Source organism: Trachurus japonicus, chromosome 8, assembly GCF_045865225.1.
Source record: "Trachurus japonicus isolate A0001 chromosome 8, Traja_1.0".
NCBI classification, from domain to species: Eukaryota; Metazoa; Chordata; class Actinopteri; order Carangiformes; family Carangidae; genus Trachurus; species Trachurus japonicus.
Window position 1 is genome coordinate 18,834,563 of NC_140914.1, and position 26,815 is coordinate 18,861,377.

The 26,815-nt window shown below is 41.1% G+C and overlaps 3 protein-coding genes across 10 annotated transcripts; all 3 read right to left on the reverse strand.

Moving 5' to 3' along the window:
• Positions 1 to 5: 5 nt before the first annotated feature.
• On the reverse strand, positions 6 to 2,854 carry LOC146983064 (uncharacterized). The gene is made up of 10 exons (XM_085784420.1): positions 2,693 to 2,854; positions 2,520 to 2,597; positions 2,305 to 2,337; positions 1,796 to 1,882; positions 1,604 to 1,701; positions 1,204 to 1,445; positions 995 to 1,087; positions 824 to 901; positions 661 to 726; positions 6 to 557 (listed from the first exon to the last, which is right to left on the reverse strand). Exons 1-10 carry the CDS (start codon positions 2,753 to 2,755, stop codon positions 520 to 522), a joined length of 876 nt encoding a protein of 291 aa, XP_085640546.1. The 5' UTR covers positions 2,756 to 2,854; the 3' UTR covers positions 6 to 519.
• A 145-nt stretch (positions 2,855 to 2,999) lies between these two features.
• rhot1a (ras homolog family member T1a) lies at positions 3,000 to 21,081 on the reverse strand. Of its 8 annotated transcripts, none has more exons than XM_085784421.1 (21): positions 20,683 to 21,081; positions 18,327 to 18,385; positions 18,006 to 18,087; positions 17,809 to 17,852; positions 17,656 to 17,709; positions 17,449 to 17,501; positions 16,800 to 16,908; positions 15,601 to 15,702; positions 14,841 to 14,939; positions 14,521 to 14,629; positions 14,278 to 14,398; positions 13,548 to 13,632; positions 13,244 to 13,389; positions 12,977 to 13,077; positions 12,678 to 12,808; positions 11,576 to 11,659; positions 11,293 to 11,415; positions 11,003 to 11,205; positions 9,143 to 9,265; positions 5,380 to 5,523; positions 3,000 to 4,209 (listed from the first exon to the last, which is right to left on the reverse strand). In XM_085784421.1, the coding sequence occupies exons 1-21, from the start codon at positions 20,717 to 20,719 to the stop codon at positions 4,092 to 4,094; spliced, it is 2,127 nt and encodes a 708-aa protein (XP_085640547.1). In that variant the 5' UTR covers positions 20,720 to 21,081; the 3' UTR covers positions 3,000 to 4,091. The 8 variants fall into 8 exon arrangements, with proteins under 8 accessions (XP_085640547.1, XP_085640550.1, XP_085640555.1 ...); XM_085784422.1 differs by lacking the exons at positions 3,000 to 4,209; positions 5,380 to 5,523 and adding exons at positions 7,225 to 7,568; positions 8,434 to 8,521; XM_085784424.1 differs by lacking the exon at positions 5,380 to 5,523.
• A 590-nt stretch (positions 21,082 to 21,671) lies between these two features.
• On the reverse strand, positions 21,672 to 26,453 carry adap2 (ArfGAP with dual PH domains 2). Its single transcript, XM_085784431.1, has 11 exons — positions 26,135 to 26,453; positions 24,953 to 25,077; positions 24,739 to 24,830; positions 24,556 to 24,644; positions 24,194 to 24,306; positions 23,896 to 24,045; positions 23,701 to 23,784; positions 23,543 to 23,605; positions 23,097 to 23,174; positions 22,750 to 22,978; positions 21,672 to 22,132 (listed from the first exon to the last, which is right to left on the reverse strand). Exons 1-11 carry the CDS (start codon positions 26,220 to 26,222, stop codon positions 22,104 to 22,106), a joined length of 1,140 nt encoding a protein of 379 aa, XP_085640557.1. The 5' UTR covers positions 26,223 to 26,453; the 3' UTR covers positions 21,672 to 22,103.
• Positions 26,454 to 26,815: the final 362 nt, after the last annotated feature.

The following is a 26,815-nucleotide window of genomic DNA, read 5'->3' on the forward strand; positions in this document are numbered from 1 at the left end:
AGAATGATATTAGCATGCCTAAGTTTTATTTTGGTCTCATCGTGTACCTGCAACAAACAATGATTTTGTATTCCATTAAACCCATCAAGGGTTAAACCAACTCAAACCATTCCCATTAAAACCAGTGCAAAGAGTGGTATATAGCAATATCAGTGTTGATGGTGTATAACTTTAAACTGTGAACTAGGTCGGTGACATGTATATGAGTCATTTTACTTGTGTGAACCATAGTGTAGCTAACCCACGGTGTGTATCGCTAGACCTTTCTCAACCATGTGTTTGCCACAGTTATAAATATAACAGTGTGGTTCTCGGTCTTGTGTAGACAGAGGTGAAATAAATATCACAGTTAAACCCCTGTTGTGGTTGTATGTTTGTCTTGCATTCAAAAGGGTAAAAAGTGACCAACATAATTTATAGCTATATCTGTTGCATAAATACTGTTCATGTCTCTTGAGCTTAAAACACAAAGATGGGCTGTACACTCCTGCCCACCACCAGCTGTCCTCAAACAGGACATTAGATCTTCCAGTAGAGCTCCTCCTCATGCTGCTCCTCTGCAACCAGAGAGGAGACTTTGAGAGACTTTAAGAGAGAAAATGTTTGCAGTTGTTGTTGCACATTAGTGAACATTTTAGCAACACATGAAGCAGGATTTACCTGTCGTGCCATCAGGCAAGTTCCGCAAAACAGAGCTTGGTACATCATAGATGCTCTCTTCTGGATCTGAAATGGATTACAAACAAAACAAAATATATGTAGATACTTATAATATACATATATATTTATTAATGTATATGACAATGTTTATATGATATCTCACCTTGCTCAGCAGACCTATAAGAGAGAGGAACGTCATATACATCCTCATCCATCTCCGTTGAAACGCTGATATCACATACTAGGAGGAAACATAACATTATACATCATCAGACCAATTTAACAACCATTATATGACATATAGATAGTAAATTATAAAAAAGCATTTTCATACTCTTTCTAGCTGGTAAAACATCATAGTCGCCTTCTGGTTGTGTCTCTGCATTGCTCAACCCACTGGGCCACTGAGGATCGTTTGGACTGTCAACTAAAAACAAGAGTTCAGCACCATATAACTGACCAAACAACAACTCAATCCAAGACTTATGTAGGACTTAACAGGGAGGAAACGACTGGATTTTGAAAGTTTAGTTTGAAGTTTACCATTTTGAGGATCAAGGTTACAGGTTAACAGACTAATGTTTTGGTAGGTGGAATCCTCACTGTCCAGCTCCTCACACAGGGGCATAGAGGAGGCCTCACTCCTGGTTTCACAGTGGATTCGGGGTAAAGGAACCGGGGCCGAGAGGGGCCGCGCAGGCAGGAACTCCATCACACTCTCGCTCTCTGAGCAAATGGGTTCACTGCTGTTTGATATGTCTTGCTGCGGCTCAAACTCTTCAAGGCTAAAGGAAGAGTAAAGAGTGCAAGGTCAGTGTCTGACAAGAAGGCAACCATAGTAAAAGAAAAATCCTCCAAAGGCACATTAATGTCAAAGGTTCAAGTCTAGCTGAATTAAAATGATATTTTTTAACATGAAGTGTTAGTCCTTCCTCCTACTTACTCTGTGTCTTTGGACTCTGAAACTGGAGAGGTAGAGAGATGCATGGCTTGCCACAGGTGCTCTACCCACTCCTGTCTAAGAGCTGCTGTCTGTGCTGCCTGCACACATGTAAATAACACAATGGTTTGGAAGCAGATTCACCAGTGTAATAACACTTACTGAGAAAACAGTCAGAGCACAGAAGTGACTCACCAACATTTTCCTCTTCCCATTTGTCATGCTAATCTCAAACATAAAGCGTTTGCCACTAGCTCTGTGGACCTCTCGCACTGACTGCACCTAGACCAGCAGATGGGTGCATACAAACTGTATCAGTCAGGTGTCACAACAAGAGGCAGTGGAGTAAATGTAGAGTATATTACTACAGGATTTGCAGCAAAATATACCAAATGTAATTAATTGTCAGATATATAATGCATGTAATGTGTGTAAGCAGTACTTGAATAATGCAGCTGATACAGGTATGGCAAAATGTGACAACTTTCTGATGGATACTTCTAGAAAAATACATTAGAATGTTTTGTTCTACTAATCTGTAAGTAACTTGTAACAAAATGTGTTAAGAAAAACTGTAATATCTGTTTTTGACATGTATGAAGTAGAAGTATAAGGTAGCATGAAACAGAATTACACAAGTAAATGCTTTTTTTTTTTTTACATGCAAAGCAATTTCTCATGTGTCCTGTAATCAATGAACTTACTGTGTAAATGTAGTAATAGCCTTTCAAGTGCGACTGTAAGGAGAGTAATGTCAACATGATGTTTGAGTCTTAAAAGGACGAACACATGAACACACAGACCATTCTTTTGTTAAATGGTATATGAGAGGTATTAAACAGGATCCCAATAAGAAATGTGATAAACTGAGCCTAAATCCTGTTCACTTATAAGGAATTCAATGCAAATATCTACTCACAGCGCTGCCATTCTCCTTGGTGTAGAAGAACAAGGTTGTATTTTGAAGCCTAAACCAATAGGTCACCCACCTTATTTTCTAAAGACATAAACAGAGTGACTGATTTACTGTAAAATGAACAAAGAGTTGCTAACATACGCTCATACAAAAGTCAAAGATATGTTCCCACTTACCAAAGTATCTTTTCTTTTCTGCAGGAAGCCTTCAAATAAAATCTTGGTCGCATCAACGGACATGTTGATCCTGTGGTAGAGGTGACACTAGTCATTTTATTTCTACCTGTGTGTGGTGTGACTTCCTCCTCTCACTAGCTGAGAACAGTATCGTTCACAGCCCCGTCATGTATCTACTTCTCTATTCTTCTTCTCATAAGTCCCAGTGGTTATTGAAAACAGATGATGTTGCATCAATTTCACCCACACACATTTGTGCCATGATTGATTCTGATTATATTACTGAACACAAAAGCAAAGACATCAATGGGTGTAAATGTCATTTATTACAGGTATTTAAAACCATTTTATTTTTCCTCTTTGTGAAATTAGCTTTCGGTTCATTCAGAAACACACATACAGATGTGTCAGATCATAATGTTCTTCATTGTAAATGCTGGAAAAGGAAAGAATGAGAAGAAACACTTTTATCATTTTTAAGGTGGGAGAGGTGCGCTGAATGCCTGTTAATAGCATAATCCCTTACTCTATAGTGCCTCTAGCTTCATAAAAATATAGGATGAGGGGCAAAGCTCTATTTGAAAACCAGAAAAATAAAAACAGAAGCAGATAGTCAGAAAAGATACACCATGAGGACAGCTTCCGTAATACTAAATACAAAAAAATACATGGGAAATGTAAATCCCTCCATCTGCTTCATGCGGTGCACTCAAAACAGACAAGAAAACAAAGAAACAGGTTAATAAATTAACACACAAAATAAACAAGTGCATGACACCCATGACCGCTCTAGTGTTAGATGTAGCGCTGTTTGTCCCAACACCTCAGGCGTTAGGTGTTGCTTCTGGCATGTGATGCTGTCTACAGGTCCGATCCTAAAATTGATGAGGAATACATACATGTTATACTGCATATACACATCTATAAACAGATTCAAGTCCCTTTGTGGTGTTTCTGTGTATGGCTGCCTCTCTCTGGTCTCCAACCATTTAACTAATAATACTGACCCGGGGGGGGGGGGGTAAAAAAGAGACTGGATCAGGTGAAACCATCCAGTGACTACCAGGGTCTGGAGTGGACTAGACCAGCAGATCACAGAGTGTCAGCAGTTACAAACCCAGTGACGGACAGGTGATATTTCAAATTGAATCGTCCCCTTATCTCCAACATAATCTAAAAACTAAACCGCACTCTTCATTTTTAAAACGTAACAATGATTTTGCTCATTTGCTTCTTGCATTGTGGAAAGAGGACGAGGTGGTGTCTGGGTCTGAGGCAATGGGCCCGGTTGGTTGATCGGTTGGTTGGCCAGTCTTTGAGTCTCTCGGGTAGGAGGGGAGGGGCAGAGTCAACAGAGGTACCGGGGGGGAGAGGAAGTATCTGTTGTCATGCTGTCTGATCACCGCTGTTTGAGCAGTGCTCTGTACATGGCGAAGCCTAGCACGGCGAACACGGTGGCGCCGACGCTCGCCCTCAGCCAGAAGGTGGAGTTCTTCAGGTCCGCCTGGGCCATGTGTCTGCGAGAGGAAGACCAAGACAGAGAGCAAATGAGCGGGAAAAATATAGTGAGCAGAACAGGAAGCAGTATGGACATTTATGGTTGTGAATCAAAAGGATTTGCCAGATGACAAAACAAAGTCATGTGCTCTCTCTCTCTCTCTGGCGTGGAAACTCCCTGACTCAGAATCAGTGCCCTGTGTGATGCCAGCTTGAAACAGGAACACATGCTTTCTTTTGACATTTGGTTTGGTTTTGATTTTGATTTGGGGAAATGCGACCAAAGCAGTTGAGTGAAAAGAAGAGAGGCAGGTTCTAATATTTGCACTGAGAGGTAGACAAAAACGAAACAAAAACACAAGGAAAAATATAGCTAAGGGAGGACTGTAGTTGTACGAGGCCCTGAAGGTGTCACGGGATTTTTTTCTGTTTTGTATCATATTATTTGTTTTGCCTCCACCCCTCAGAGGGAAGCAAGCACCACTGACACAGCGATATTCACTAAGCAGGAAGTTTTAAGACCACAATAACACATTAGATTTAAGGAACCTCACAACTAATACAATGTGTTACACATTCAAAATGTGAACTAAACCCAGATTATGTCAAAGTGATCCATGATGAGATAAGAGAGTATGAAAGGACAAGACACTGACGGCATGAACCTGAGAGAACAAATTCATAATTCACAACAGCGAATTGTTTAATTGTGGGCACAAATTTTGACACCTGCAGGGCACCGTAGCTAAAGAGTTGACCCACCAAACACATCTCCAGCTGACCTGGCAAGAATCATAAACATAGGGGAACTACTGCACTCAAGGTAAACTGAACAAAGCATCAACGGAAACAGCAAAGCAGAAAAAGAAAAAATGAAAAGTTTTGTATACTGTTGCATGGCTTCAACTGTGACTTTAACCTGCTCAAACACAAAACTGTCATTGGCAATACACAATATGCTCCAACAGGTTGTTTCTTTTTGTGCTCCCTTCTGCAGCCATTCAACTTTCAGACCCAATAAATCTGTCTACAACCGTTCAGGACAGAAAAACCAAAATCACTAAACACTGTTAACATTAGGGATGTGGGATTGTAACTTTTTGATGTGAAGCAAAGTATCTGCCGTCCATCCACATGTACAACACACAGTATACATCATCCATCTCTGTGGATGTGGTTACCGCCTTTACCTGTCTGAGGGAGCTGGCTGCTCGGCAGAGGCCTCCATAAAGATGGACCCCTCCACGTTGGAGATGGGTGAAACCTGCTGCGTCAGGATGAAATCCTCCTCTGACAGCAGCCAGCCCCCCACAGCCTCCACCCAGCCCAGCAGCCTTTCACACACACGCACACAAACACACAACCAGTCACACAGTGGCCCTGGGTGAACTCGCATGCACACAGACACACAAATATAGTCGGTAGAAGTGGGTGATACCTCAATGCAATACTGATGACTATATAAATATAAACTGACTGATCAATATTGTTCTTATTGGCTACTTACAGGAAATAAAAAAAAAAATGGAAATGTTCGCTTTAAGTTTGAGAAGTAGAAACCAGACAACTGCATATGTGTCTGCACGTTGAATAAGCAGGCACTTCTAATACTGATACGGTTCGACACTAGATATCACATGAGATTCAGGTGTCATAACATTTTACAAAGCATAACTGTTGTCTTAGCCTTATCATAATAAAAGATCTGACTGTAGAACTGGATTTACCTTTTTTTTTTTTTTTTTTTACCAAAGTGGCCTCTCATGGATATTACTAACAAATGGTTTAACTTTTCTCTGATGATCTTATTTGATCAGCATCACCCAGCTCTACCCAACCTGAAGAGAAGGAATTACAATCACCACCCGAACCCTCAAAGCTCAAGCTCAACTGGAAGTGCAACCACACACCTGGTCAACGTCACCGCACACTTCAAACAATGAAAAGCTACACACGCACACACAAACACACCACATATCCAATTTGTACAAGACCAAGTGGTAGACGAGGTAGAAATGTTGGAAATCTCTTTGTCGCCAAATAAAATAAAATAAAAAATAAGTAATTCTCCTGAGCGGTGGGAGAATCTATCACTCATTAAATGCAAACAAACACGAGTTACCAGGGACTCACACTTCTGGTTCAGTTAATTTCTCCTCTTTTTGAACACAGTGGCTCTACCCTAGAGCTGGCAATATGGTTGCTGATGTCAGGATTGCATGATTGTGATTGTTGGTGACTTGGATTACAATGCCAACTGAATTTATACTACGTGGAATTAAAGGGATAGTTCAACATTTTGGCAAATTGGCCCATTGACATAATCCCTATAGTTTTAGGAGTAGGTTTGTTACCTTTAATTGTCGGTGTAAGATATTTTCAGAACGGCGGAGAAGAGCCGCGAGCTGCTCAGAGCTACGCTACGGAGGCTGATGGGATTTCTTGGTTCCCCACATCAAACTCATCAAATACACAATTCAACAACTCCAAAACGCTCTCATGGACAAGTTGTGACCTGCACATTCACCACGCTATGAGATAACAGAACGTTATGAGACTGAGTTGTTTTCGAGGTAAACTCATGCTGGCAGACCACGTCACAGGCCACTCATGATGCACGTCCCCGTCGGGGGCAGTTTTTCGGGAAGCAGTCTCTGCATTTGCCTCAAAAACAACTCGTAGCGTAGCTCTGAGCAGCTCGTGGCTCTGCTCCGCCATTCTAAAAATAGCTTGCACTGACAATTAAAGGTAACAAACCTACTGCTATGACTATAGGGATTATGGCAATGGGCCAATTTGCCAAAATGTTGAACTATCCCTTTAAGATAAAATAATCTCAGGCAACCAACCCACTTTTCAGCAAACACTTCAAGCATTCAGTGTGGTGTGTTGGCCCCTTGCACTGCCAGGGGTGGCCTGTTTAGTGCCATGCTAATAATAGTGTCAGAGATTAATAGACATCAACAGAGGGGGTTAGTGCTGAATGCAACACTACAGGGCGCAGCTCAGCCTGACGTTCAGGCCATTTTAGGGTTATCTTTTGACAAATTCAAACACATGACACACTACCGCCACTACCAACACCACAACCAGCCACTCAAACACACAATTTAGGTTTAATAAACCTCCCCAATACTTTAACAAAACGAAACACCAAGCTCTCTTTATTGTAGAGATGGACCGATGAAAGAAAACTATTCCCAGCTGCCAGTAGATGGCAATATAATACTGAAGACTGAGGCATGCCATTAGTTATGCAGAGAGAGAAAGTAGAGAACAGGTGAGCCATGCAACATGAGCAGCAGGCAGATTAACAGAGAGACAGCACATGCAGGAGGAAGAGGAAGAGGGGCAGCCAAAAACATGTGTATGAACAACACCTATAAAAGGGGAAGGAAAAAACACACAGAGAGAAAATACAAAATAGGAAAAACAGAATGAAATGACAGAGTGATTGGTACAGTGCAATACAAACAATTTAAACATCAAAGAAACACATTTTAATATCAAACATCAGACTATTTGATTAATGAAATCCCAACCTACAGGAGAACAGGCAAAAAGGAGTTTTTAATTATGCACAGGGGGCAGGTACAATTAAAGTTTTACTTGTGCTTTTTAAAATAAAGTGTCTCCTGTAGGTGCAGACTTCAATGTTAAGAATGGAAGAGAAGACAAAGTGAGACTGAAAACGTCATAGATGATCAATCAAGCACTTATTGATAATTGATGGGATCACGTGGAGGAGTCAGAAAAGGGAATATCAATCTTGAATTACATGTCAAACATGCAGACATGCTCAATGAAGTTTTCAGTTTGAATGAAACACAAACCAAACAGAGTGGATGTGTTTCTTTCATTTCTATGCAAATATTATGCTTGTTAGTCAAGATTTAATTTGCATATCCACTGCAGGACAAGTACGAGCAAACATTACTCTAAAACTGATCCTGTCTTTGTTTTAACATGTTATTATGAACTTCTAAATCTGGAAACTATGATTCATTTTAATCATATGAAACTTAATTTTGTGCCTCATGACTTGCCTTCTGTGGTCAGCAGTAAATAGCCAACAGACATTGATAATAGTGTATTAAAAAGGTTAACCTGACCTTAATCTGAATCTAATTTTATAACAGTGTTGTGTTTTAGTGCTATGCATGTTGTGTTGTCATTAGGCGTTATACTGCACATGCAAATAACTTCATGCATTTCCCACACAGATTCTGACACACTGTTACCTCCCTGGCTAGCAGCCTGCGTGTTAGCTGGCACAGCTTGGTCACACTTGGCTGTGTGAGACTGTACAGAGAGCAGGTGGGCTGCCTGGAGCTGGAGCAGAGACCAAGATACCTCACATGACTAATGGGTTTGAGGTATATGATATGGGAAGTGAATTAGAAAACCAAATAAAACCAAATAATAATGCCTGGTTTAATTTAGCATGTGTTTGTTTTCTCAGAGCTTACATGTTAAGACTGGCATGTCCTGTTTTTTTTTTTGTTTTTTTTTTAGGGGTTTCATCTAACTCTGAAAAGTTTTGACAAGTCTGAACATCCTTTGTCTGTAGGTGTCCATCTTGCTAAAGTGTAGCTCAACAACAATAATAATAGTCCTTACATCTACGTGAACACAGCAGCAAACAAAACAAACATTTTCCCCAAAACAAGCAAAACCAGCACCTCAAATTTGAAACTATATTTTTCAATGTCTATTCTGGCATCTCTACCAATAAATTAAAAAGAAAATAACGTTTCCCTGCAGTGGATATGCTGTGTAAATCTGACCAGTGGCGAGCACTGAAGGAAAGCAGAGGATCTGTCAACATCACCAGTGTTAGAGAGCTTGGGTGAAAAAGGAGCCCCTCTGTGACCCATCCTGGAGGAGGGTGGGGGACACAGAGAGGAGGGATGAGTCTATGTTAAAACACTAGAGTTTATTCTAAGTATGAACCTGTTGAAAACGACCCTGCGGAGTTGGGCCTTAATATTGCGCAGCAGCTCCAACTTGAGGAGGTTCTGACACAGGCAATAGGTGCACCTGTTGCAGGTACACATGCAGCGGAGTCGGACGTGGCTGCGGAAAGACACACAAAAATGCGTGTATTCACCACCATACAAAGACAACACCAACCACACAGGACACTCATAGAAAGAGGAAGAGGCCAAACCCAGCTATAATAAAAGCCTCAATCCCATTTAACCACTAGACTAAATAAAACCCACACTGTTGCCATTTACCTCCACCTCCACAACTCTTACTTGAATCAAAGTATAGACAAGCACACATCTATGATGAACTTTCAAGTTGAAGCATTAAGGGAAAAAACAAGGAAGCGAAAAGACAGGGGAAACTACAAAGGAGGAAGGCAACAGTCAAAACAGCAGAGGAAAGTTTGGGAACAATCGACAAAACCTCCCAAGATCTGTTCTCACATCTGGCCAGCGATTCCTCTCTAAACTAAAACCAGTTCAGGGACATATGGCATTAGAGTCTAAAATGAAGCCACCTGATCCATGAGCTAGGAGCCGAAGAATTGGTGACACCGGACCAGAGACACCAAAAGGTCCAAAAACAAAGTCTGTAGTGACCTCTTGGAAATATCAAACAGTGAGGACATTTGTCCAGAAAATATCCTGAGCCTACCTGATGAGTTTCCAGAGCTACTAAGCACTGCCACATTAACGAGCCACACATTTTATTGTCACACACTCTTCACTTAGTTAAGTTTTCCTAGTAATAGGTCAGGCCAGTAATGCGTTTCAATATTTAAAGGTACAGTATGTAAGAAATCTAAAGCAACTGGCCGTAAAATCCTCCTAATATGTCACAGAGACTCAGGAATAATATTCATATAACATGATGAACTCACCAACAACAATAGTACAGCCAGAGTATTCGTATTAAAAATCTTTTTTTGCAGACTGCAAATCATGTTTATGTTTTGAATTTACGTGTTTACATGTTGCGCCACCTAGCCCTCTCTCCTAGTCACGGTGGCGTCAGTGGCATTTCAGCCTCCGGTCTGGTCTACTGAGCTGCCGCTTCGACTGGGAGGAAAAATTAGATCGCTGTGTTTTGAATTTGACTGCAGTAACCGTTTTTGGCCACATTCTTACATATTGCACCTTTAAATACAATATTTAAAAAGCACCTCAGGGTGGAAGGTGTGTTCTGGGCTTAAACCAATTTACTTCTGAATCATCTGTTCGTTGTTTGAACCACAATTGACCCTCCAGCAGCAGATCACGTTTCTCCTTGTTGAGTACTTAAACTCATGCCCTACAGTACAGTACAGCAGATCCAATTGTGTCAAAATGTAAACTGGATTTGCGGCCTGTTGAAATGACGTTCAGCGAACAGGTCCCATTGAGTGCCAATTAAGCTACACTGAGATCTAATCTCAGTGTAGATTAGGCATAGTGATCAGACAGCTTTGAGGGGATAAAACACTCACAGGGTCAATAAAGTCAAAGGATTGACCTCACTGAATTTCAGGCAGTGACTTGAATGACTGTACACACACATATACAAAGGTGCAACTTACAAGAGGAGATAACAGGCCTGCAATAGAGTGCGCATTTAATTTGTTTTAGGTGTTGGGTAGAGCAGTCCTCAACTACCGAGTGCAACGGGTACCTGTTTCCAGAAAACATGTGAATGGCAACATGTGACTCCCTGTCTTGATACATTTATCCAGGAGAGGTGAAAGTGGATAGGCATGTAGGAAAAGACGGGGATGGTGGAGAAGGATGCAGGAGGACGAGGATAAGAGGCGTAAAGGGTGAAGCCACAGGGATGTTTAATACTCACGGATACATGGCCATGGTGGTGAGTCTGGTGTAGATGTCTTTAGTGGGGGCTTCGGTCGTGTTGCACGTGAACGGCTGCGGCGGGTGGAGCTTGTGCTTGCGGCAGAACTCGTGCGGTGAAAGGCTGTAGTGCTGCCGTATTTCGTGCAGGTCCGACTTGGCAGCGATCACCACGCACGGCGTCTTGCTGTCTATGAAGTATTGCTGCCAGACACAAGTGTGTGATGTTTAGATTACAAACATTTTTACGCGAACATTTCTTGTCTGCTGGATCATCCATCATGTCCGCACCTTGTACACTTTGGCGCAGTATTCAAAAGAGCGTGGATTGTTGATGTCATACACCAGGCAGACCACGTCACAGGCCAAGTCCGCCTCCGACAGGAAGTCGAAATCCGGCATCACCTCATGGAGCTTTTAGTGTGCGGACACAATACAGGAGGAGAAAGAGAAGGACAGATGGACGGATTAACATACAGCAGAGTACTAATACACAGTAGAGTGTCTCAGAATAAGATTATGCAACAGTAATCCAAAGAGCGGATGATAAGATGATTTCTGAGTGAATACTCACCAGCAGGTACTTCTCCTGACCATAAACATAGGTCGTGCTGATGGAATAGAGCGACTTGTGGTCTTCTCTAATCTGCCTCTGTTTCTGTGGTGGAAAACAAACAAGGTCACTAACTGTATCAGGGCTCCAGACTAACTTTTTTACTAGGAGCACAGTGGCACATATTCACATTTCATTTTGATTCATGATCCTCACACACATTGGCCTGCCACCTGTAGTGACAGAATCCAGATACTTTGAGTCGTCCTTTCACCAGCATTTAAAAAACAAATTTACTGGTTGCACATGCGCAAGTAGATGAATAATGTACTTGCACTGTATCAAATTTTAGGGGCAAAATGCCCCCATTTAGGTTTGGTTTACCTTCAAACAGGGCTTGAATAAACCACACGGCTCTTTTTTTAAATTTTTTTAACTTTACCCAGTTTGAGACCAATGTGGACTGACAACAATATCAGGACCAGTGGTTGTGTTAGGTGTTATGCTGTAATGAGCATTTTCAGTTTGTGCACACAAACCCAGGTGGAATAACAAAAACAGTTTTTATGCTTCTGTGTATAGATGTAAAAGTAAAGGTTTGTGTATCAATAAAAGCAAGATGCATGGAATCAGATTTAGAAAATGAAAAATCTAAATGCCCATTGATGAAAAAAAAAATGAATCTGTGGAGTGATAAGGAGAATGTTAACAGCCCAAAATGAAATGAAACTTCCTGCACATATTTCCCACATATGAAGTTTGACTGGTGCATTAGCACCTTAGCCTGTAGACTCGCTGTAACAGCCCCAATGTTTATACGTTTTATGCATTTTGAAAAACTTGTTCAAATGCTCTCAAACTAAAGTTTCAGGTTTGTGAGATGGCACATACAGATAATTTGGTTTTACCATTTTCCCAGCAATATTGACCTGAAATGAATTCATCATCTCCTTAATTTGCATATTCTGTATTTGAGCAATTTTGAAATTTCACTTGATACGTGATACACATGCAAAATGTTTCCCCTTAAAACCATCGCCTTGAAGCAGACTAAATCATATGTCAACTTTAATTCTTCAAGTATAAAGGAAGTTTATAACAACAATCAGTAATTTCCACTGACCTGCAGATTCCTGCCCAGGAAAGCTTGGAGGAAGCCGCTCTTCCCACTGCCCCGCGATCCCAAGACGTTGCAGCGAAAGACACTACGCTGGGTCTGCTTCTTCTGCAGATCAATGCGCTTGTTGCGTGTCACTGAAAAGCATGACAAAAATACATACAGTAAAATTCATGCATTCTCATGTAAAAACTGGTTTAAAGATTGAAAACATGACTGAAGAAGTGAAACAGTTCCCAAGAAGTGAAACTTTAAACCTGTATAGAAATGTATAGAAAGACTTAAATGTATTTAAAATCTCTCACCTGTAATGGCAGCTGCTTGGGACTCCTGTTCATAGATGATGGAGTAGCCCAGGTAACCTAAATACTCTAAACTACGCTGTACATCCAGATATGTTGTCAACCTGCCACAGAAAACACAAGTCACATTGAGACCAGTGGCATTAGTTGAAGAGTTACATAAATTAGATGTTCACGTACAATGTCTGTCCTACAGTGAAAGTATTTAGATTACATAAATCTAAAATAGGTACGTGTATGTGTGTATTAATAGATATGTTCCACACTCACGTCCACTGTGAGAGGTATCCCTGGTATGTGATCCATCCTTGCTCGTTTGTGCAAACCGTGTTGTTGACATCTGGGCCCCAAGGCATGTAGGGAAACACTTTGAACAAGTCCTTCACCTCGTCTGGCGACAGAGCGCAATCTCTGTCCTGGATAATGCAAAGTGCACAGAAACCAACAGACATGAATTGAAGGCAGGATTGTTTGGAACACAATCACATTATGCGTATCAATAACAACCATAATAAAGAGATTCAAATTTCAAAATGTGTATCAACAGGGAAACAATGGAAATCTGACTACTCACTTTGTCATGCTTATCAAACACACTCTGAAGGAAGAGGTAAGCGTTGTGATTAAGCTCTGTGGTGCAGTCTGCGGGGATCTTTAACCTGGAATAAAAAGACGGACACAAACATTAATTTAACATAAAGCTCTGAGAAACTTTGTCAGTGAGAGAGACAATGTGCTTGAGTCACTTGAGACTGTGAAGATAACCACGCTATTTCAGTAGAGAACAATAAATGATATGAGAAATATTAGCTGTGATCAACATGGGGTCATGCTGTTTGAATTGAACAGTAGCTCTGAACTAAAAAAAAAAATCAATCTAAATACATCTCCTCCTGGGCCTGTGAGAAATAATAGCAGACATCTATGATGTTTCCTGTCGTTTCCTAGACTTAACAGTTTCAATATGATAAATCAAGAAAATAATCACCAATTTACTCGAGTATAAAACCCATAATATTTCACGATTCTAATGTTAATACTGTATATATGAATATCAAATATGATGTTGCATGGCAGTGGCAGTTTTGTATGTTGTGCTTTCCTGAACTTAAAAACCATGTACTACAGCAGTTTGGCCATTTTATTGAATCCACTGATAACCAAAGGAAAAAATGAACTTGTCATTAACACTAATATCATCAAAGCACCCTGCTAATTTAACAAGCTGAAAGAAAATCCACCTCTTCCCTGTCTCAACTCAACTTGAAAAATAAACCAATTCCACAAAAAGATTTGGGGCTTACATGGGGAACAGATATTCCTGTGTGAGTTCAAGGTCGTCATCATAACCAAACCTCCTCAGCACAGTCCAGGTGGTCTCGTGTCGACCTCGCTGTATGAAGAGCGTGTGCAGAAATAGGAAGCCTGCAGTTGAGAGCCAATGAGACGGAGGTCAGCATTCAAAAGCGGATGAATATGTGACAATGATGTTCACTGTCAAAAAGGATGAGCAGAACAGAGGGACAGAAGGACAGAAACAACGTCACCTTTGAGTGTGAGTCCGTTGTCTTTGACTCCGTCTGTCATGTTCCTCCTGACCACGTTCTTCACATCCTCTAAGGCCTGGGGCGCTAGTGGTGTATTGAAACACGTTCTCTATAAAGACACACAGGAAGATATACGAAAGGAGATTACCTCATAGTTGTCACTGGAAAACAGGTGGCTTTCTTCAGAAATGCTTCCTGTTTAAACCTGCCTCCCCAAACCAGTCTAACCATTTTCCCCTTTAATCATGAGCACACAGCTTAATGAAGTCATCTGCAAGTTTGAGCATCACAAAACAACACTGTGGAGTTTAAAACATTACCTGGAAGAAGTTGAGCTCATTGTCGTTGAGGATGCCGTCGTTGTCCAGGTCGGACACTTTAAAGATTCTAGTTAAAGCCTTGATGCAAGAAGTCTTCAGCTGTAATACAGAGGAAATGCAGTCATGTAGGCTGTTAACATGTACGTCATTAACACATTCACACACACAGTTAAACTGCGACAGGCAGAGACACATAGATCACATACCAATCAGTTACCATAGCTCTCTTTGTATTAGTACACTAGTAGTAGACTTATATTGTTAATCAATGTTCATGTGATCATTAGAGCTACTGTTGGACATATAGAGATGTTATAGAACTTTAAACTCTGCATTTGTTTCCTATTTGGACCTAGCCCAGTGTCATCCAGTCTTTTCTGCTTAAATCATTACCATTGTCTTTCCCAAACACACTTATAATTGGTACAATCCTGGCTGCCCTGCATTGGGAGTTATTCAAAATAAGCCATTTGTGACAAGTGTTCACAATGGAAGTAATGATGGCCGTGTTGCATTTAGCCACTTCAGTATCAGGACCTGGTTTAGTTCTTACCCCAAAATAAAGCACAGACATTGCTGTGACCTGTAAAAAATATCTGCAATGAAAAAGGTCTATTGTACATGGTGGCTCACTGTCACGCTGTCATGACTCACTGGGGAACATGACAAGAATTTTTCTGGAGCTAATGTTACTAGCAGCAACATAGGGGAAAAACATACGTAGATGTTGCTCATAACATGTGTGCTGTATAGAGCTCACCTCCTTCTCCTCCGGGCAATAAAGGGGGCCTGTCGGGTGAAGAACGGCCTTCTGGGCATAGTAAAACAGCTCAGAGATGTTCTTCAGGTTTTTGGCAGAGCACTGTGCAAACAGAGAACAAGATCTTGGTGCTAAAATAATAAGGAAAAGTCAAATTCATTGATACAGACTGGAACATTTCACAGGATTTCTGGTGTTTAACTACCATTAGATTTTCTTCACAATTTCCCATAAGTACATTTACTCAAGTACAGTACTGAGTACCGACTGTAAGTTATACAGTATGTACTTGAGTACTGAGTGTTCTCATTTTAAGCTATTCATTTCTAGTAATTGCTTACATTGCAGATGAATATATTAAAAACCTATAATAATCATGTGAAATACACAGTGTTTTTTTAAACCATCCAGCAGGGTAAACGTAGCCCAACTGCAGCCAAGTACAACATTAAAATACCATCATTGACAGAGCCCACTTTGGCTGCAGAGGTACTTTTAATTTCCACATGTTTACTTATAAAAAGATCCTAATACTTCTTCACCACTGAAAAAGAGACATAGAATAAACTGAAATGTAAGTAGCTCAGAGAAGCAGCAGGACATACATACTCCAGGCCGAGTTTCACACTGAGCCAGCAGTAAAACACTGGCTGACCTACTGATATTGGCTGACAGAGAGTCCGACTCTCACCAGCTGTGTGGCTGTCCCTCTGTGTATGTGCCTTCCCTCACGTCCTCCTCATGTCCCTCTTTTAACCCTGTAACTAATCCAGCCTTGGAGTGCGTGACTGAGACGCCTCATACGACAGAGGGAAATTTGAATTGAATAGCAACACAGACAGAGGCTACATCTCCAACGACGGCCATGAGTCTTAACATACGCAGTCTTCATCAGCCTTGGCTTTGGAGCACGGGGTTGATAATATAAATCTATTATGGACTCAGTCCGAGTGTAAGTGGAGTCAGGAGCAGGACCGCGGTCCAAGAGGCGCCTGGGGGCCGATCTGTCCTGCACACAGCCAACCTCACACCGACAGTCACAGCTATTGGATCTACAATCTGCCTTTCATATTTCATCTGTCACTTCATGGCTCTCAAGCTCCTTATCACTGATGTGTGTGTGTGTGTGTGTGTGTGTGTGTGTGTGTGTGTGTGTGTGTGTGTGTGTGTGTGTGTGTGTGTGTGCATTGATCTCTTACCTCTACACAGGTTTCAATATCCTGGTATTGATTCATAATTGGCAGGATGGTCTCCATGCTGCTGTGTTCCACCAGGTCTGACTTGTTCCCCACAAGGATCAACGGTACCCTGCCATTTAGTAGAACCATTTAAAACTACGTTAAATAGCTGCAACTATTAGACTATCAACAGAAAATTGAATCTATGATTGATTATTATGACAAAATCTCCGCTGGTGTTACTCTATGTCACTGTAAATGAAATGCAAATCTCACAAGTTTTGGACTGTTGTCCTGCGAAAATAAGACATTTGATACCAATATGATCAACTTACTAATTAAAAAAATGTCCTGAAGACAAATCAATAATGCCAATAGTGGTTAGTTGTAGCCCTACTGTTATATGTATTTGTATAAACTGATGATAGCATGAATCACTTTGATGTTTTGATGGTAATTAAATCTTATCAAGTCATGGGTTTAATCCACTACTTCATTCCACAAGCTTTAAGTTAATGTGTCACAGCCCAAGTGCAAGTAAAAGTCAGATCAGCAGCTGCACATAATACGACTTCAACATGCAGTGGCACCGGCATAGCTGAAGCAACTTGCTGGGAAGACAGAGACACACACAAACAAACACACATCTATTAAAGTATCATGAACACACCTGCTATCTTTGTCCGTCCTGTCATTTATGAGGGGAATCCAGTGGCTTGTCACCTGGAGAAGGAAAACACAACACTGAACACTGTAGTTGGGCCAAACATTCATTACAAACACGTTACAAAGTAAGATGACAGGCAAATGTGAGTGTCTCGTTTCAAATTCTTGACATACTACAGTTACGCATTTGATTAACACCGACCACGCTCACCTTCTCAATTGACTTCTTATTGTTGACTGAATAAACTATGCAGATAACATTTGCCTGTAAAGACAAAAGAGCATAATAAGCTTGGGGTGTATAAACAACACAAAAAAGACGTCGATATCATGTGACCAAAAGAGAGTAAGAGGTCAAACCAACCTTGGATATTTCTTGATACAGCTGCTCGTCTGACTGTTCTGCTTCTAAAGGCATCAAAAAGGCTCATTACTACGGTGTTTACATGTAACCCACCCAGCCTTAATCCGTTTATTACTAGTGATGTGGAGAAGGAGCAGTACCAATCAGTTTTAAGAAGCTTCATCTGTCATGATATGCGTGGTATGTGTAGGGTTTACCTGAATAGTCCACAATATGTGTGGGCACCCTCTCTGGGGTGACGTCAGCTGGGATGGTGATCTCCTCAGCCCGCAGGGGAACCTGGAGGACAGAGGACAATCAGCCAATGACCCTTCTGCTACAACAAGAAGGACTCAACATTGATCTTACATCTCCAACATTTTACCCTCATTACTCTGACGTATCTGAAGAGCAGCCAAACCTGCAGTATTGACTGTTCATTTTCAGGATGTGTGTTTACACCTACACTGTACACTTTACTGCTAGCAGGATGCTTTCTACCATATCGATCAGTCTGATGATCTATTATTGATACATACCTCATCAGGAAACTCTTCACTGACCAGGGACATGATCAGTGATGTCTTCCCCACTTTGGCTGTACAAAGGAAAATGAGAAAAAGGCACAGTATTAGGAAACCAAATACAAACCTGATGTGTTTAAGCACATTCAAGCTTGAACGGGCAAACAGTACGACAGAAGCAAACTGCACACTGCAGTGGTGCTCGAGATGTCAACAGGTTTTTGGTGCAGTATATAAGTGGAAATTGGAGTCTTGCAGTTTGCAAGCTGCTCCCATTTCAGTAATTACCCTCCATTTCACTACCTACTAGTGGTGTGCCATCACAGCAAAACATACCCCAATAACTGAATGAGTAAATCTAATTAGAGCTGAGGGAATTTGTTTATTAAGAATTAATTAATCGATCACTTAAACAAAGAGAACTTTTGTATTGACTGAAACAAGTAGTTCATAATTCATTTACTACATACATAGATATTCAGCTCTGGGAAAAATTTAGAGACCACTCCAAATTTTTACATTAACGGCAGCCACTCCAGTCCACTTTGAATTCCCATAAAAGCCACAACTGGTTCTACTAAATGAGGCACTGATTGGGATCACCTGAACCAAATCATATTTAACGAGGAGGAGTATAAAAACCACTGCTGTGATTAAAAATTGGGGTTATTTTACCAATAATTATTTCGTGAACTCTTCATAAGTTAAAAAAAATTGTGTTGTACTGTTTAAAAATGAATATGAACTTGTTTTATTTGCGTTATTCGAGGTCTGACAACACTGCATCTTTTTGTTATTTTGACCAGTTGTAATTTTCTGCAAAAATAAATCCTCTAAATTACAATATTTTATTTGAAATTTGCGAGAAATGTTGTCAGTATCAGTTTATATAATTAAACAAAAGTGTTCATTAAACACATACCTATAAAAAGGAAAACCAGAGAGAAACTGATAATTTTGAAGTGGTCTCTTAATTTTTTCCAGAGCTGTATACAAAGTCTGATCATCAAATAGTCTTTTTTGATGTGTTTACACCCATTAAAGCCACCTCCCTTGTGATCAGTGGGAACAATGTATACCTGGCCATTTTTCTAGCAACTTTTAGATCAAACAATCAGCTAACAAAAATAGTCAATGATTAAATCAATATTAGTGGAAAAACTAATAAATCTGCACAAACACCAGTGTCAGTGCCGTGACAAAGTGGCCAAGTCTCCTGATCGACTGCGACTCTACTGAACTCCACAACACTGAAGTCTGCACGTAGCATTTTGGCGACATCTCTCTCAGGAACAGTCGGTGCCTGTCAACTCGCCTAATGTGGCGGTGTAGCCGTCCTGCATAGCCACAACGGAAATATAAATAGTCCTGAGTGACAACACACGTTCTTTAAAGAGAACAAACACACCAGGTGAGGCACAGTTAGTCAGGATGAGACCTTTTACCTTTTAGGCCAAATTCTGCTCTCACCCCCCAGCATCAAAAGAATCAAGATCTTATGATCACTAACCAATAACCAATAAGATCTGAAACAATTAGTTGTTGAACATGAATTGAATAAACTCTCTCATCAAACTCTCTTGTCCCATTTTCTCAGAGGATTCTCTGAATTTCTTTATCTTGTATAAAAACCAATCTAAATATATTTGTATTTTCTTTATGGTAGTAGTAAAGCAAAACAGTAACTGAATGCATCCCTTTGATTTTGTGAGAAATGTGCAAGAATTGTATGATTTCACCTTTGTGTTTTTAACTTTTGATAGACCAGAAACACAGAAAACAATGGAAAAATTGTTCAACGATGGAAATTATAATTAACAGCCTGGTTCTGATAAAATATGTTTTTGCTTTATAAAACTAATTTGGCAATTATCTTCCATCTCTCCTTTGATGCTTTTATTTGTTGATTGTTGGTATATTGGGTACTCATGTACTGTCATGTAGTCAGCCCTGCAGTAAATCTTATCATCAGGCTTTTTATCTGTGTAACCAACAGACTGCAGCAGCCTGACTCCAGTTATTATTATGGGATGCAGTACAGTAGGTTGAGTGTTTGGACATGACAGCACATGACATAACTGTTACTGCTGGTGAGATATCGTTTAGCTATGAGCCATGTGATTTTATACTTTTATCGCTGTTAACACCACACACCAGACACTCGTCCTCCTCTTACTACTGACGATGTACAGTCACTGTGAAGGACTTTTAGACGCTGTCCCATTGAATCTCTCGGCCTCTCTGTTTCAGCTCAGATTCATTCACTTCGCCTGTTAGCATTAGCATTAGCTCTCTCACTGTCACTAGCATTGAAGCTAATAACGCGTTCATTCCGCCGCCTCGACATTAATTACACACACTTTCTACTTACGTTCCCCGACAAGTAGTATCCTCACGTCCTTCCTCATGTTGTAGCTCGGTCTTCTTTCCTCTATAGAAAAGGGACTTGTCTGTACTCTCTCATGTAGCCCCTCTGCTCCTCCTCCTCCTCCCCCGGCAGCAGCAGCGGTTTACCTAACGGTCGGGCCCGGCGCCTTTGTAGGACAAACCGGACAGACAGGTGTCGGGGCTCCCGCTGCTTCCTCTGCACGTCGCTCTCAGCTGGCGGCCTCTCGGCTCGGCGGATATGCAATTTAGAAAGTCCTCCGCGGCACATGTGTCTGTAATTTTAATGTTAATCACGCTGTTTTTTGGCGCTTTCGTCTCCTTAGCATTTCGCAACGGATGTTTCATGGGGCATGCCCGACCTCCTGTACCCGGCAACTACGGCGAGCGACACGGGATAAACTCCATTTGACATTTCAAAAACGCGTTAGCGTGTTCTTCTTCCTCTTCCGCGGTTACTGACAGTTGGTTAAAAACAGCTTAGTTGTGCTTCACCGCCACCATCTGGACTGAAATGTGGAATAGTGATAATGCTAAAAAATATATACATCTGTTTTATGAACTTAATCGTGTTTCCACCTCTTTTCTATACAGTCTATGGTTTCCACATAGGCTACTGATTTACCCAAGACACCTGATTGAAAGTTTCATAATGTTAAGGTCCTATTTGCTCTCCTCATTTCCAGTCACTCAATATGTCTTACACATAGGTCTATTAGTGTATATTTTTATTGTTTTAGTCAGACATTAGGATTTATCTCCTCTGTATTTTATTTAGGCATATTTCCTTTGCACATTTAGCCTACTTTAGGAGAAAACTGGCATAAGAATTTTCTTCCAGATGAATGATCTATCTATCTATCTATCTATCTATCTATCTATCTATCTATCTATCTATCTATCTATCTATCTAAGAAATATTTTATCTTGAGTGCAGTTTATATAGCTGTAATGAAACCACACGTTATCCATTAAAAAAAATACTTTATTTTTTCTGGGTATAATATCACAAAACGCACTCACTCCCAAATGTAAAATGATATGCTTATTCAACAGGATATTCAAAAATATTTTTTCAAAAATAGTAAATATCATAAAAACTGCATTTTCTGTTACTATGTGACAGTGTTTATCTAGTGACAACAGTGTCTATTTGGTCATAAAGAGTGGGTTTTACATGACGATCCAGTATTTTCTGATGTGTGTGATTAGGCATTAGATCCTTCAAGTCATCAAAATAAAGTTAATCCACATTGTGGCACAGTCGGAGTCATGGTTCAAGAGGCTTCACAATAACACAGAGTCACTGGGAGCAACATGGTGAACAGGTCACTGTTCATCCATTGTGCTGCATTAGTGGAGTCCCGTGCGGTTCCCTCACCAAGTGCAGACACATCTCTCCACAGCTCATCGTTTGGATCTGATGTTGGCTTCAACTGGAAAGAGAGACAAGAGGATTAGAGTGGGGTTGTATGTGCACAGCACATGATACAACGGTTGAGTGGTTCAGTGCGGTGGCTTTCCATGGTCGTGTGCACAGTTTAATGAAAGCATGAGCACACATGTGAAGGCCAAACCTGGTGGATTCTTTATGGATGGCAGTATTAGTCGATCAGCTGGTACCTGGAGTTGATCCGAACTAGAATATCACTCAACAACTACTGAGTGGATTGTCCTGAATCGTTTTACAGACATCCATGGGCCCCAGAGAACGAATCCTGGGGATTACCATTACAGTTTTTAATAAAATTCCAACTATTAGATTGACTGGCAGAAAATTTGGTCAAGACATGTTCCCCTCAAGATGAATTGTAAACGACATTGATGTTCCCACTCATCATGACTGATGACCCCTGACTTCTCCTTTAGCACCACTATGAGTCCTCCTCTGGATGAACTGTGACAACTTTGCTGAACTCTTAAACTTTTATCTAGTGCCAAAATCAATTTAAATCAAATATAAAACCGTAATTTTGTGAAACCTACAGTACCAGGTTTCCCTTGCACATCTTTGCACTGTACATTTTTCACAATATTTTCTAGCCTTACTTACTGGTATAATCCTGTGGGGCCATTGGTCTGGACATGACTTGTCTGAGGGCATTCAGCCACTCTCTCTGCTCCCTCTCCTGCTCGCACATAAAGACAAACTGCCTCTCCGGAGTCTCCACCATAACGCCACACTTCCAACTGTTTCCCCGAGCGTGCTTCGGGACACACTCCTTCACGGAGTAACCGTTTCTTTCTGTGCCGATGAAAATGGCCCCCAACTCTTCAGCATCCTGCATTTACAATGGTGGAAAGAAACACATTAACAGTTAACAATCAAGACGGGTGGTCAAAGTGCTTCAGAAACATCATTAGAGCAGCGGTTAGGATGAGAAAAGGATTTGTCCTCACCAGCTGGCCCTTGAAGTAGAGCAACTTCCTGTTTTGGGAGTCCAAAATACACCATCTCTTCTTGAATGTCTCCTTTTGCTGTTGAAAACCATCGAACATAAAGTAAGCACTTCATGTGAGAAATGCCAGGATATATTCAAATATATTCTAGTCAAGCTCCATTTCCTCAACTCCTTTTATCTTTCTTGTAAAGAGTGTCATTAACATATACAGTATATATGTGTGTGTACTATGTGAGTGGGGGTGCACTGTGTGTAAGAGGAACAGAAACACATATTCAAATGTCCTGCTCAGACCACTGCCGTCATAAACCAGACGTTTGGTGAGCTCAGCGAGGAGCTCGATGCATTAAGTCAAAGCAAGTGGGATCCAATAAATAAATGTAAACCAGAAACAATTTAATGTGCAAATATGTTTAATGTAACTGTGTGTTTTTGCCAACTCACCAGTGGCCCTGTCTTTTCCATGTAGCCCTCTTTGAGGTAGTTTCTTGTTATCTTTGGTACAAGCTGCCAGGGAGACATTTAAAGGCAAAACTGCATCAGAACATCCAAAGGCCAAACATTAGTCATATTTTTCTCTTTGATTTCTCATCTGTCCTTGCCTCTTCATCGCTTCCAGTCGGGTACGCTGTCTTAAGGTACGCATAGCGAGCTGCACGGATGGCGTTGTACCACGTGACTATTTCCTGCGGCAGAAGAAGAGACCCTGAGTTTCCTCTCACAGCCAAGAAGCTACTGCATGACATTTGTTATAAAAAACAGCTGGGTCACTACTGTGGAGGATCAAGCTGCCCCACCTCAGAGCTCTCATGATAAACATAGAGGTTCCTGGTGTGATTTTGGTCCTGGTAGGTGATCTGCAGCCCATGAGGATGACCGATCTTCTCTGGTTGAAAGGTGGCGTTCAGGTCCTTGATGGAGATTACAGCTTTAGGGCCTTTTGACTCCTGCATTACAAATGTATAAACAAAAAATGTATTAACTCCCAGGGGAAGAGATCAAATCAAATCAAATCAAATCAGTGCACACGCCCTTACACCACAATGTGTGTGGTGGTTTGCACCACAACGTGTGTCAGAGCTGCAGGGAACTCACATTTTCCTTGTTGTAGTAAGTCAGGGTAAATTCTCTCTCTGACAGCACAAACTTCCTCTTAAGAAACTGCGTGTTATCTTTTCCTTTCTTCCACAGCATCCCCTCGTGGAAACCTGGTATCAGTCCAACAAAATCTACTGTGTCACGGATGCTTCAGAGATCAAAGATATCACTCAGGAATTCAATTTTGTTAAGACAGCCAAACATTGTTTTGCAAAGAGTGACATCTTTGTCATATTTCACTTCCTGACTCTTTTATTGTTCCTCAGTTCTGCATGTGTTTGAGGAACCACATTGCTCGTATTTGTTTTACATCAACAGACTAATAAAGATTTATGTCCTGCAGTAGACGTGTGTGTCACCTGTGGTGTATGAAAGTGGTGGATACTTGGTTTCTCCCGTGAATTCCGTCCTCTCATATTTAGCGCGGATCCACTGCTCTCTCAGGACTCTGTGGATCAAGAGAGGCAACATCAACTGTCACTGCACGAGTCGTTAATCTGGCAAAAAGAATATCTACTCATATAGTTAAAAAAAATACTTACGAATGGTCATTTTCTTGTGGTCGATAGTAGTACGGTGGAACAGCTTTCTCATACAAAGCCTGGATCGTGGCGTTGCCATTGGATTTCATGAACTTCATGGGTTCCCAAAAAGATACACACACGCACACACATACACAGAAAAATTACACACGGCCAGGTCGCCCTCTCACCTGATGTGTTGTCATAGCAATAATAACCAAAGAGCGGCCCATACCTCCACCAGGTCATCCTCCCAGAAGTCCAGCTTTATGGATTTGACCCGGCTGGACAAACTGCGATGGACGCCGGAGCAGTTCAGACACACAAACACACCCAGCTTGTAGGACGCCCAGTCTGGATCTGAGGTGTGCAGAGAGAGGAGGGACTCAAACACAACACTTTGCACCATCCCCAGTGAAACATGGGAAGTAATCCACTACATTTACTCAACTACTCGACTGTAATTTAGCACTTCTGATTATCTGTATGTCCTATTTATTTCCATTTTATATACAAACATTGCACTTTGAATCCACTTCATATGTCTGAAAGCTGAAAATACTGCTGTGTTTCACAGTCCAAATATTTTTCCAGTCTGTAAAACACATGCAGTGCCTGGTGGGTCACTTGTCATGTTTCCATTGTCACAGTTGTTCATTCATTTCTCAGTCTAAACATCTCAATCCAAGTCCAATAAAAGCTGGAGTACTCTTTTTCTTCTCACCATGAATCATCTGAGAGCCAGTCAAGGCTCCTCAACAACCAGCTACTTAAACTCTGACGACATATACATACCGTAGCCTATTTATGATTAATGCTTAAGTTATAAAGTACAGTTTTCTTCAGGAGAAGTATTGTTTTGTTGTTGTTATTGTTTTACTTTGGATATACTATTACTATTACATATTTGTTGATAATTGTTCTGTATTTGCATACATTTTCAGTGTAGGACTTTTATGTACAGTAACTAATGCTTCTTACTTCTTACACCACTTCAACTCATAAATGATGAAATATGAATACAGTGTTACATTAGCACTGAACACACTGCATCAGGAAATAGCTGCAACTTTGTAAGACTTGCTATATAGGACCCTCTGTGCTACAGTATGTTGGGTGTTTTATAATAATGTAGTGTGTTATGAGTGATGTGTTTCCATTGTGTCTGTATATTGACTGTATTTTGGGGAGAAGCTGATCAAGTTTCCTCTGAGGACTGGACAATAAAATCAATCAATCTTAACTCTAACAAAGTGTAATGAAACATAAAAATGAGTCAGTTAAAGATGAGAAAACACCTGTAACACTTGAACCAAAGATAAAAAAAAAAAGTATCCAAGTCCTCACACTTGAAGAGTCAAGCCTGTGAATGTTTTTGTCACATCATGAGACAATCAGCCACACACACGTCGCTTACCTGGCGCGCCGCAGTCCGCGCACCGGCTGTTGTCCGGCCGCTTCACCAGCTCCAGTAAAATCTTTTTGTTTCGCTCTCGGTTTGACATGATGATGGCACGAAGTCAGGGTCTCTTCTCACACGACGATAAAGCCCGCTGTCGAAAACAATCATGGCGTTTACATAGTTTCACACGCGGCGAGAAGTCAACGAAAAATCTCAGCGCAAAAACTGGAACTTGCGACAATGAAGGTTTTTTTTTTGTATGTGACAGCAGCAGCAGCAGCAGGGAGAGAGAGGAGGCGGAGCTCTCTCTGCACGGTGTGAAACTGGTGATGCTGCTTTGGTCGCCCCAGGGGGAGTGGGAGGGGGTGTCCTTTGTATAGGGTCTGGCCCTGCACACACAGGTTGTTCTTTATACTTTCATTCTCGGATGTGATGACAGACAGTCTGATCCGCCCGCTGTGCAGCCTCTTTTATATACAGTCTGTGTGCAGCCAGAGCCAGAGGGAGCTTTTCTACACTCTGGGGGCCCCAGGGAAGGGGCACCCCACGCCAGCCACCCACCCCACTCAAAGGCCAGAAACAGAAACCGTTAATTAAGTTAAATGTTTCATGTTAACATTTTAGTTTTATACCAAAAAATCAAAGGAGCTACATTATTAACAGTTTGGACAGAACAAGCGGATCTACCGACAGCCA

Coding starts and splice junctions, on each gene's coding strand:
- LOC146983064 (XM_085784420.1), bottom strand. CDS start 2,755: ATGTCCGTTGATGCGACCAAGATTTTATTTGAAGGCTTCCTGCAGAAA. Junction 1,088..1,203: donor TAACCTTGATCCTCAAAATG/GTAAACTTCAAA, acceptor TCTTGTTTTTAG/TTGACAGTCCAAACGATCCT. Junction 558..660: donor CTTGCCTGATGGCACGACAG/GTAAATCCTGCT, acceptor CTCTGGTTGCAG/AGGAGCAGCATGAGGAGGAG.
- rhot1a (XM_085784421.1), bottom strand. CDS start 20,719: ATGAGGAAGGACGTGAGGATACTACTTGTCGGGGAAC. Junction 16,909..17,448: donor AGGACGGACAAAGATAGCAG/GTGTGTTCATGA, acceptor ACTAAATGGCAG/GGTACCGTTGATCCTTGTGG. Junction 15,703..16,799: donor ATATTGAAACCTGTGTAGAG/GTAAGAGATCAA, acceptor CTGTTTGCACAG/TGCTCTGCCAAAAACCTGAA.
- adap2 (XM_085784431.1), bottom strand. CDS start 26,222: ATGTCAAACCGAGAGCGAAACAAAAAGATTTTACTGGAGCTGGTGAAG. Junction 23,606..23,700: donor CGACTGGAAGCGATGAAGAG/GCAAGGACAGAT, acceptor TCTCCCTGGCAG/CTTGTACCAAAGATAACAAG. Junction 22,979..23,096: donor TCTACTTCAAGGGCCAGCTG/GTGAGGACAAAT, acceptor TTGTAAATGCAG/GATGCTGAAGAGTTGGGGGC.